This window comes from Sebastes umbrosus, chromosome 6 (genome assembly GCF_015220745.1).
Source record: "Sebastes umbrosus isolate fSebUmb1 chromosome 6, fSebUmb1.pri, whole genome shotgun sequence".
Classification (NCBI taxonomy): domain Eukaryota; kingdom Metazoa; phylum Chordata; class Actinopteri; order Perciformes; family Sebastidae; genus Sebastes; species Sebastes umbrosus.
The window spans coordinates 31,389,035-31,400,969 of NC_051274.1; the positions used below are offsets into that span (position 1 = coordinate 31,389,035).

At 41.9% G+C, this 11,935-nt stretch overlaps 1 protein-coding gene across 1 annotated transcript in view; it reads left to right on the forward strand.

The window, feature by feature from the left end:
- Positions 1-11,471, forward strand: part of ctnnbip1 (catenin, beta interacting protein 1) — a 32,452-nt gene extending 20,981 nt beyond the window's left edge. Inside the window, exon 4 of the mRNA XM_037772545.1 lies at positions 8,009-11,471. Coding sequence (XP_037628473.1) covers positions 8,009-8,067 — 59 coding nt within the window. The 3' untranslated portion in view covers positions 8,068-11,471. The remainder of the gene's footprint in view (positions 1-8,008) is intronic.
- The last annotated feature ends 464 nt before the right edge of the window (positions 11,472-11,935 follow it).

Consider the following 11,935-nt stretch of genomic DNA (forward strand, 5'->3'; position numbering starts at 1 on the left):
ACCAAAATTCAGCTACATCAAGGTATTTCAGCTAAAAAAAAAGCTGAATGAGAAAAAAGCTGCGGAGCCTTTGGCAGAGAATTCCTCTTTGGCCTGATTAAAATTGCAAAACAAAATTATGTATTTGCATGTATGGTAATCAGCCAATTAAAACTATCTGAAATGCAAATTTTGTGACCCGTAGACTTAAAAGAAATATAAGCGGCAACCCCCGAGTTGGTTTCCTCTTGTTTCTTACAAGGAGGAACCAGAATAACATTTGACAGCTGAGCAGAGTTTGAGGGAATAATTTATTCAGGGTTTGAGAAACATTTCCAATCAGATGACAAGATCTCTGGATGGAGACTGTAACACCTACAGATTTGTTTTCTTATCAGAATATGCTAAAGCTGACAACAGCGATGATGTGAGCCATTTGTCACATTAGCTTTTGTCTGCTCTCACACCTACACTTCTATTTAACATTTCCTGAATACAGCCTGGCCTTGACTTAGAGTAATCCATATCTGAGTGCGTCTCCACAACAGCGTAGTGCCCTCAACGGCCTCTAAGCATGCCGCCACTCGATCGATGAGGCCATGTCTGATACGTGACACTAGACCCCTTGGACGCCGGTATCGGAGCATCTTGTATCAGCATGCTCAAACCATCCTCTGTTGCACACCGCGGGATGTTGTGGTTGAAAAATCACTTCGACTGGAGCCATCTGACCTCTAATGGTGGCTCCAGTGCTAATAGCCTAAATGAAGAACTGCATCCATTAATCAATTAGTTGAGTTGTCAACGATTAAATTAATCGGTAACTATTTTGACCATCGATTAAGTCAACATTCTCTCATTCCAGCCTCTTAAATGTGAATATTTTCTGGTTTCTTTCCTCCTCTATGACAGTAAACTGAATATCTTTGAGTTGTGGACAAAACAAGACATTTGAGGACGTCATTTTGGGTTTTGGGAAACGCTGATCAACATTTTTCACCATTTTCTGACAGACATATTGTGAGGGAACGCAAAATATTGCGAGGGAACGTAAAACATATTGCGAGGGAACGCAAAAGTAGTCCTCAAAAAATTCTCGCTGTGACCCTTAAGGGCCTTTGTATGGAACTGAGTACACTTTAATATCTGCTTATTTATCGCAAGTGATGTAGTTATCGTGATATTCAACAATGTTATTTGCATATTTTCCTCATATCGTGCAGCCCTGGAGTACAGTAGTTGTTTCTTCCCCCTTTAACTCTCGTATTCAAGCCTTGAAATCATGTCACTTTAAACAATACAGTTTGTCAGAGCCACACATAAAGCCAGCCATCTCAGGACTTGTTATCTTGTCTGATTTGACAAGGAAAGTTTACTCCTCCTCCTCCTACCCAGAAGGACGTCTGAGGACCTCAACAAAAGAGGATAGATGAGGATGGGGTTGCCATAGCAACGTCCGTTGTCCCAGGAAAGCTAAGGTTCCCTGTGGGCTTCGGTGTTGCCGCAACGTGCTGCTTCGGTAGATTGGAGCAGGTGTCATTAGGGGGCCTGGAGGCAAGCTGGAGTGCTAATTACACAGTCAGAGTGTGATATTCTAATCTCTCACTCTGTCTGTTGGTCTCTGCTCTTGTTTCAAATGTTACTGCAGCCGTGCACCGTCAATACACAATCCTTTTTTCCGGTGTTACAATCCTGGTATGACGTAAACTCACCTTTTCATGTGAAAGCTGAATAAGGTCCCGCCTTTGTTTGGTGACTCGGGCCAGGGCAGATCAATTCTTTCTTTATCTCGTTCGTCACCGCAGCATGAATCAGAGGCTCAGATTTATGAAATGCCACGTCTACCTGACTCAACTCATGAAACACAGAGGCGTTTCTCCTTAAATACGCTCTCATCTCTATCCTAAATGTGTTAATACTAGGGCTGTCAAAGTTACCGCGATAATAACTCTTCAACGCAAATTCATATTAACGCCATTCATTTCTTTAACGCATATACAAAATCTAAGGAATCCATTAGTACCAACCATGTCATACTAGCTTGTCGTAAATGTTGCTCCAATGTAAGCTAAATTTTAGCGAGGGGTCCCTTGACCTCTGACCTCAAGACATGAGAATGAAAATGGGTTCAATGGGTACCCACGAGTCTCGTAAACTTATGACTTTATTCTCGCAATACTACGACTTTTTTTCTCATAAAGTTATGACTTTATCCTCATATTACGACTTTTTTTTCTTGAAATAGTATGACTTAATTCTCATTAAATTCCAACATTTTTCTCGTAATATTATGACTTTATTCTCAAAATATCAGATTTTTTCCCCCCTCAATATGGCCCTAATACTCCGTCGTAAGAAAGTAATGTAAAAGGAAAATAAAATTAGATGTATGCTGCGTTAAAAAGAAAGAGACAAGTGAAGGGACTTGTTCAGTGATGTGACTCTGTAATAGCAGATCACTGTGTGTGTTGATGTCAACATGTTGAGCCGGACCACACACACTCTCCTGTTGTGTGTGTCGTGCTTCTTAACCCACCCCTGCTGTCATTTTCAATGTGGGGGTGGAGGGAATCCCATGTCAGCTGACCCTGCACAGATCGTGACCTCAAATGATGTTGCTGCTCCGACTAATAACTCGCTGCTTCATCACTGCAACACTGGAGTCATCATCATTATGGCTGCTGCTTCTCTCTGCTTATTCAGACTGGAGGGACTGGAGTGAAGCAGCACGGCGCCTTTAACTTCAAACAAACTCCCGTTGGGTTAATTTCACAGCTTTCTTATCCATAGAGGCTTCAGTGTGTGTTTTTAGTTAATTTCAGGCTACCTTTTCTCAACCATATATTGATTTATAGTCTCTCAGAAGTGTGAAGAAAGACTGTTTGCTTGTGAATTAGTTCAGGTGAATAGACGTTGTCTCAAAAACACTATTCATTTTTAATTAATAGTTTACAAAGATTAACTCAGTCAGTACTTTATTTCATTTGCTAAGAGATACGCCCTCTCAGTGTATGTGCCCTCTCAAAGTAGGCCTATGATGTTGGATGTTAAGCCCCTCACATAAACAAGCCGACAGTCGGCCGTCGGACAGTTTGGGACCATCGGTGTGTCCCGCATCGTCGGCTCTAGTCTGCCCATGTTGGAGTTTATTCGACCGATTCAGCATGTTGAATCGGCGGCGGGGCTCGTCGGTGAGAGAAACCGCTCTGATTGGATGTTCAGTTTAAACAAATCAGTGCATGAGAAGATATAATAGGTATCGTAATATATTGCAATATATTGAATTGTAACCCCCGTATCATGAGCTTTACACAGCCTTAGATGCAACTAATGATTATTTATTCATTACTCTGGTGTTTATTTCCATTAATCGATTTATTGTTTTGTCTATTACATATCAGAAAATATTAAAAAGTGCCCTTCCTCCCAAATTGCTTGTTTTTTTCTGGCCAACAGGACAAAACCCAAATATAGTCTTTCAGACATTTCTGACCAGAACCAGGTTCAGTCGTTCAACCTACAGAATAATTGTTTTAGCACTGGAAACAGATTTCTTTTATTTGAAACACTCTTTGACTTTATATTGAAACAGTTCTACTTTTACCTCCATGTTGTTTTTCCTGTAAATACCATTTGAGGGGGATTTTCTTCCACTCAGTATTTATGGCGAACAAATCGGATGACATGCCTGGTGCTGCTGTTATTTATATAATCCACCGTCCGGAGCCGCTCTGTTCGCCCCCACCAGGCTGGCTGAGGAGGGGATCAGTGCACGGTGGAGGGACGGGCCGGACACGGAGCCGCATCCCAACCAACTCAAAGCCGTTTGCTCATCGGCAGCAGCGGCCTGCCATCCACTGATGCGGTCTGATTTTTATCTGTCGCTAGGCAACAGCTTTGAGGGACCTGACGTCTCCATTGTGTTGGCTAGAGCTTGTTTGTGTGTGTTTGTGGCAGGGCGAGGCCCGCACATGACTCTCAGGCAAAGTAAAAACAGATATAGCCCAGCCGGCTCTGTGGATGTATTTTGAGAGCATTTCTGTTGGTCATTGGGCTCAAGTTGCACAGCGTCTGACAACATGTCCTTCCTCTGAACTGTCCGTTACACGAGGGTGAACTCCTTCACACAACCACAGCATGATTCAGACTGTCAGGAAGTGGTAAAGTCTGTCTCTTCCTTAATTTGATTGGCTGCCTGGGTCAAGTGTGACATTGATGAGCGGTGTGACTCCTTGTCTGGCGCCGAAAAGCTGAGAATATTTGAACTTTTGTGTCTAAAACCCACGCAGTACCATAGGAAAACAATGGTTTTGCTGGTGACGCGTCTCGGTTTTCAATCTGTACTTAGCTCCACCCTCTCGTGTCACTTCTGGTTAAAAAAAAAAAACGAGATGACGACGACCAAAATGCCAAACTCGAGGCTTCAAAACGGCAGTCCACAAACCAATGAGTGACGTCACGGTGACTACGTCCACTTCTTATATACAGTCTGTGGTCTGTGCCAGTATTTTTTCATCAGTCTGTCTCTAGTTCCCTCTCCTGGTGCTGCTTTCGGCTTTTTCTTTGCCGTAACCTCATTTGGTTGGCCAATGAGCTTTCAAGAGAAACTTCATATCAAAAGGCAACCTCCCCCAAAAATCTGGATGTTACTGAGATCAGGATGACCTGAATGCAGCACAGAAACATGCTAATCATCATCCTCCCCAAACAAAACACAAAATCCTGCGCCGTCTGATGAGGAGGGTCCGCCCTTTGTGCCAAATACATGTGGAAGCTCACAGTCCCTCCCTGGCCTACTTTCACATCTCCACAATAATTAAATCTAACAAGCACTTGAGGGCTGTGGTGAAGAGGGTTGGTTATAGCAGACACGCACGAGGTGTATGAAATCCAAAAGGTGTGGGACTCGGTGTTGATGATATTTATGTGATCGTAGCTTGTCAAATGTTTTTATTTCAGTGCTTGTACGCTGTGGCACCTATTTGCCCCGTCAGCTTTAAGAGTTTTTAATTAAGGGGTTTGAGTAGACTCGAGATGTTGCTGTATGTACTTTGGAGTCTCAATCAATTTTGTACCATTACCAAGAAGCAAATGCATTTCACCAGGCTGCCGAGCATGACAGTGCAAGAGGGATTCTGCTTCATCTGGCAGAAGCGTTTCCCTCTCTCTTTTCAGACGGTCTACTCCACTGAATTGCTCAAATTGAAACTTCAGTCCTTGCCAAAAAAATGAGGCCTAATATGAAAACTGTTTTTGTATTTTATTCATTCTTACTTAAACAGAATTGGAAAATGTATATTCATTTATCAGAGAGTCTCAGCAGGTGTAGGCAGGCCCAAATGACTTGATGAATCGCAGTTGGCAACGGACTAATGAGTGATTCCTTGTTAAACAGAAGCCAGCTGACAAAGTCTCATTGTATAGCTGGCAGGACCCATTAGTTGACTCAACCCATACGAGGCAGTAATTATCGGTTTGTCCTCATTAACTTGGTAAAAAGTGAAAGAGGCACAAAAGGAGAAGAAGGAAATCCGACCCTGTGTGCTGTAGATCATTCCAGTCTCTTTTTCTGTGGGCCCATTGATTCTTTTTCCCCACAGCTTAGCGAGGTTAATATCATCAGCCGGGATCTAGTGTTGTTTACTCGCCGACGATCTTGTGCCTCGCAGCCTGAGCTGCAACAGCAGAGGAGATTGAATGGCATTGAAGCCTCAGATCTAAGTGTTATCATGGCCAAACAGGATGCTGCTGTCAGCGGGGGTCACTCCATTAGTTACAGTATCTCCCGTCAGGGCGCCGTGATGGCAGGCGGCGGCTTTCCACAACAGGTGGCTATAAACAAATCTGGCTTAATATACTAGAAGTCTTCATTACTGCAGTGGCATCTCACTACAATACGCACGCATGTTTGAATGCAAGCTGTCATAAGAAGTGTACAATTTTCTACTTTTACCTTTACTTTCTATGTAATGTTACTTTTGACAACGATGTCTAGCAGTTCAGGAAGATCCTGAGCAGTTCAGGAAGATCCTGAGCAGTTCTCAGCTGCCTAACGTTAACCTGACATGGTGAAACAAGTACCGTCAGCTAAATGAACACTGCTTAGCTAGCGTTAGCTAACGTTAGTGGGCTAAAGACACTGTCTAGGGCAGCAACGTAGCATAATTGTGATTGGCCCCAGTGCAATTTTTGTCTTGGGCCCTCGCCCCAAACACAAGCACACGCATATGTAATATGTATATGCATGAAGAGAAGTAATACACAGTATGTACACAAAGGTGTAAACAGGAATGCAGTATGTAATAATGAGTACTAAAAATATTTCTAGAGAGGTGTAGAGAGGAATGTAGTATGTATAGAGAAGTAAATAGTATGTAAAGTATATAATGGTAAAGTGACAAGTGATGAGCTCAGGAGTTCAGCAGTCTTATGGCCTGAGGGATGAAGCTGTCCCTGAGCCTGGTTGTACGGGACCGAATGCTGATCCCAGTTGATTACTTGCGACACATTTCATATCACCTGATGACTCTTACGGATACGTCTGAATGCAGATCTCTTCTGTGTGTTTCTGTCAATGTGAGTGTTTGTTCAACCGCCCATTACCGGTCACACCTGGTATCGATGTAAAGCAAAGAGATGAGACATTTCCAGTTAGTCACAGAAGTAAATATATGTCTTCTGTGCTAGATATTAACACGTCATTTGTCACAATCTCAAACTAATGAACTCACCAAACACATTTAGTGAATAAAAAGTCACCTTATGTCTTGATTTATCCTCTTTGACACATTGAAATTAAAAGTCGATAAGAACACACACATTCGTCATTTCCGGATGTTTGGTTTATATGAATCAGATTTTGGCCTCTAATAACACTTAATTCTCCTTAAGATAAGATAAGATAAGATAAGATGGACCTTTATTAATCCCCGGAGGGAAATTCAGGTGTCAAAGCAGCAACATCAGCAAACAGAGTGAATCACAGGAGAGGTAAAGGTATACAAAAATTCTAAAGACAATAATAGAGATATAAAAGATACAGAGTGAATGGGTGAACATAGTGTGTACAGTCCGTCAATAAATAAATGTAGTATGTACAATAAATAAATAAATAAATAAATGTAATATGTACATATGTGCAGTCAGCAATAAAGTGGTATATAGGATGTATAGTGTAAAGTGAGTGTAAAGTGCGCCAGATAGTGCATGTTTAAATTTCTTAAAAGTCCTAATAGTTAAAGTGATAGTTCTAGTTAGTTTTGAAGTGGGGTTATATGAGGTACTTATCCATAGTCAGTGTATTACCTACAGTAGATGACGGTCGGCACGCTCCCAGTTTGGAGAAACAGACAGGAGTTAGCGCATGGAAGCAAAGCAATGTACTGCTGTGGACGGGGGCAACAAAATGTATTTTAGCCACCTAAAAGAAAGGCCCACCAAAAAAAAAATGAATATCAGTTTAAGTGCAGGCTATATTTAGAATATTTTCGCCGTTTTTTCTTGCCATGAGACGGCTATACAGTCATGGTTTCCAGTCTGGTGGCTTTGGCGAGAGCAGAGATGGATACAACGGCTTCAGTTCCCCGTTGGGCTGTTTGACTGCAAGGAAAACCGGTGAAAATATTCTAAATATAGCGTACACTTAAACTGATATTGATTAGGTGGGCCTTTCTTTTAGGTGTCTAAAAGAGGTTTTCCGACCTCGTCCACAGCAGTATATTGCTTTGCTTCTGTGTGGTAACTGCTTGCCGACTGTCATCTACTGTAGGTAATACACTGACTATGGATAAGTACGTCATACAACCCCACTTCAAAACACCCGATCTATCCATTTAAAAACCTTCCTTCCCAACATCTACAATAGTTACAGTATATTAGGTTTCTAATTATGCCCATTTCTGATGTTTTTGTCACGTTGCTTTCTGTTTCAGAAGAGCCTGTTGGGTTCATATCACTGTCTGTGTGTTATTTAAATACAACTTGCACTTGTTTGGAGGACTTGCCTGACGTTCTGCTGTTGGTTTCTCAGGTGCAGAGGACGTGGTGATGGCGTTCTCACGGTCAGAGACGGAGGATCGGAGACAGTGACCCTGGGCCCCGCTCCCACTGCATCCCTCCCCGCCCCCCGTCCCGCCCCGCACGTGATCCACAGCGACTCCACAAACGCGACACTGATGAGCTCAGGAGAGGAGGGGGCGCCCGGGAGGGACAGAAGAGGAGGGGAAGAGACACCAGGAGGTGGCTGCCTCGCTCTCCCCCCCCCCTCCCAGCCTCTTCCATCCCCGACTCCTCCTCGTACCAGCTGGCACACCATTACCTGAGATGCACTCCAGTGCTTCACTGTGGGCTGAAGCCTCGGCAACAAGGCAGTCGGTGAAAACACTCGCAGATTGTGTGGATGAATATCAAATGTAGTTTTCTTTTTTTTTTTGTGGGTGGGTTTATTTTGTATTATTTTGTCTGTGTTGAGACGTTAGGCAGTGTTACGTGTTATATCTGCTGTGGCTACCGGAGGAAGTGACCAGTCAGCAGCTGATTGAAGCAAAGAGAAATATAGTTTTGGTCAAGCAGCGAGTGTGATGATTGATCATGTTAGGGGAGAGATTTTTTAATTATTTCTGCTTACCCTAATGGGGCTGAAATTTGTTTTTGATTTAGCTGTTGTGTTATAAAGGCTTTTGTATTCTGTCACACAAGGGGCCTCATTTATAAACACATGGTGTGTATAAAAAGAGGCGTGAAAGATGGCCATCTCCCACGCAGATGATTCTGGAGAGCGTCGACACATCTGCTAGAATCTGCATGCTGAAGGCAAAGTAGTCAAATAAGATATTTATAACTCTTCTCAGACAATTAAAAGGTGCAGTGCGTCGGATCTGGAGGCGTCTTCGGTTTGTCCGTTCTGGGCTACTGTAGAAACATGGCAGCGCCCGCTCCGTATGTCGATTTTTGGTGCCTTCAAATGCGGTCGTGTTTACCGTGTTCACGATTTGAGTCCATATGAACGAAACCCCCGCCCCCAACCTCCCTCTCTTAATGTATTCACGACATCGTAAGTGGAAGTTGTGACGTGTTTGTTGACGTTGTCAGAAATGGCGGAGGCCATGGAAGTTAATTTTTCGGCGCATAATAAGTGAATATATTGTAATTTTAGTCGTATATTATTTTCTTCATAATTTTATAATATGTCTGAGGAAAATGTTGATATTCCCAACGGCCCCATCTTTTTCCTCTGTCATGCATTTATTGAATTATGTTGCCCACTTGCTAGCTTACCAAATTGTTGGCCTCTGTGGCTTCGAGACGCCGACAGTAACGCTAATATTTCTGTTGCTCAGCAGCGGCGCTCTTCACGACTTAACCACTTGTGTACCTGACTTCCCACGTTGTAAACACAAGCAATTTGAAGGCACCAATAAACGGCTCATTCTAAGGTAACGAAAACACAACAGTTTTTTATTTTCAGGTGGTGATAAACTAAAAGAAAACATAGTTATTAATATTATATTACATTTCTGCCAACAGATCCTCCTAAATGTTCCACACTGTTCCTTTTGATTTCATTTCATATCAAATTCTGGGCTGTTTATTTATCACCTCCTTGCAGCAGGAAGTCAGTTGTAGACGCTCATCAAGTCCAGTGAGCTCCGGTGACCTCTGACCTCTGGCTTTTTCTTTACCTCTACTTTTTATTAATTAGAATAATTTGACTTTCTGATGATGCAGCGCTCACTGCTGCCGCGACTCGCTGATTGTCTGTTATTGGTCAAACCAGAAATACTAACAAACACCAAACGGTTAAATCTGACTCAAGATCTCTTTTGTCCACATCCAAATATTAGAGTGACAGGCTGATTGATGTGTGTGTTGACACTCACAACAGGCCTGTCATTAATCACGTCATGTTTAATTATGGGAGTTAACCGGGCAGGACGGCGAGGCCGGTGACCCGACCGCGAGGGTATTTTTGCAGTTTTCTCCTCGACGAAATCTACGCAGCGTTTTCTAAATGAGGCCCCTCTTGTTCTTCTGCTGCTTTATTTTGAACAATAGGCTGTTGAGAGTGCAACAACGCTTTTCCTCTCGAGGGAAGGTGTACGAATTAAAGACACTAGCAGATGTAATCACACGAAACACAGGTGTACACATTCTCCCCCAAACAAACACTGGTTTTGGGTTCTTGTGACATGTAAAACCTTTTTTTTTTATTGTACAGATAGTTGGGGAAAATACAATAATGAATCGATTGTGCCAATTGTATTTTTTGTTTTGTTTTTTTTATCTGTAAGATAACATTAACATAATGATTTAAATTGATAAGAGACGAGCTGTAGTTGTAATTTATTGTTTACTGAATTGACGTCCTCGAACGCATCGTTAAAGATGGAGAACCAGTAGATAGTTTCATCCGCAGTGGCTCTTTTGTTCACACTAAAAATCACACAAACTCTAATTTCTAACTACCTGTACGAAGCCAAACGTAAGAGCTGTGTGCTGTTTCTGACTGTACTGTATCTCTTGCACTATTATCAATGGGATATTTTCAACAAAAAAAAAATACATTTTGATATTTAGGGCAGAGATTTTATGTTTGGTTTAATGGATAAAAAAACAACTTTGTAACCACGTTTTTATTCCTTCAAAAAGTATCTGTGTTAATTGACTGGACTGGAATAGCTCAAATGGATATTTGTTAACAACCGACATGTTTTTCTAGTGACATGCTCAATATTTAATGTGTTTTAAGTACAGTTTGTTAACTTGTATAACTTTAAAATGACTGTAACGTAATGTTTTGAAGCCAAGCATGTCCGCCTCGTGGTTTATAATGTTCATTCGGCCGAGGATCTTCGACGCCTCGGCAACATTGACCATCGTTTGTACATTCTTGACGTTTAAAGAAATGTTTCAGAAAAAAAAAATCGTTTTTTCTTTTTGTATGGGTAAAGTGTTATTATCCATTATTTGTTGTTGGCAATAACTTCTATTTGAATGTCCTCAGCAATCATTGCGATGTAATCAGCCAACAGATCTATCACGCTGTCCGCCTATGACGAAGACATTTGTCTTTTTTATGTTTACTTTTGTTTTAAAACATTCTTTATTTGTCTATGCATTGTTTTCTCTCTCTCTCTCTCTAAAAGGCGTCTTACTGTACATTTTACCTATCAGGGTTGTTCTGCAGCCTTCGTTCAAGTTGTGGATGAATGTGTGTTTGAGTGTGCGTGTGTGTGTGTATGATCATTGAACTACCGGTTTTGATTTTCAGCATGCTGTTGAGTTCGACTACGATCGATGTATCTTTTTACTGTGATGACCTGACGTTGCCTAATTGTCCTTTTTTTTTTTGTGTTGCTTTTGTATTTTATTTTCCTCTCAGTCGACATTGATTAGTTGGTTTTCGTTTTGTATGGCTGCTGACCATGTCTTGACTTAATGCTTCCAAAATCCTATACCAACTGAACCATTAAAGATATTTTAAACAGTGAAAAGTTTTCCTTCTTTTTCCTCCATAATTAAGTTGAAGCTCGGAGATGAGAAACGGCCCAGACTGGCGGCTTGTCTTCAGATAAGGCCTCACGCTGGGCATCCTGGAGGGGGCTGGTGGGGGGAGAAAGTGTTCATTGAAGTCATAATGAGGGTAAAATCATGGCTTCTTTGTTCCTCTTATCGACTGTACGTGCAGAAGAAAATGATTCTTTTGTTCAGTCTGATAAGTGAAAAATGCAGTTCGTATACAAAGACATGTCTGTATATTTGATCAAATCTGAAATCTTAAGTCCTCCAGAGCCGCAGATGACAAAACAATCTACTCAAAAGTCCATTTACTTGCCTTTTACTGGGCCTTTGAACATATCTCTTATTTGTCTTTTAACAGTACTCTATACCAGCTATTCTCAACCACTGGTGGGCCTCAGAGCGCCACCTAGTGGGCCGTGGAGGTACTTCCAAATGG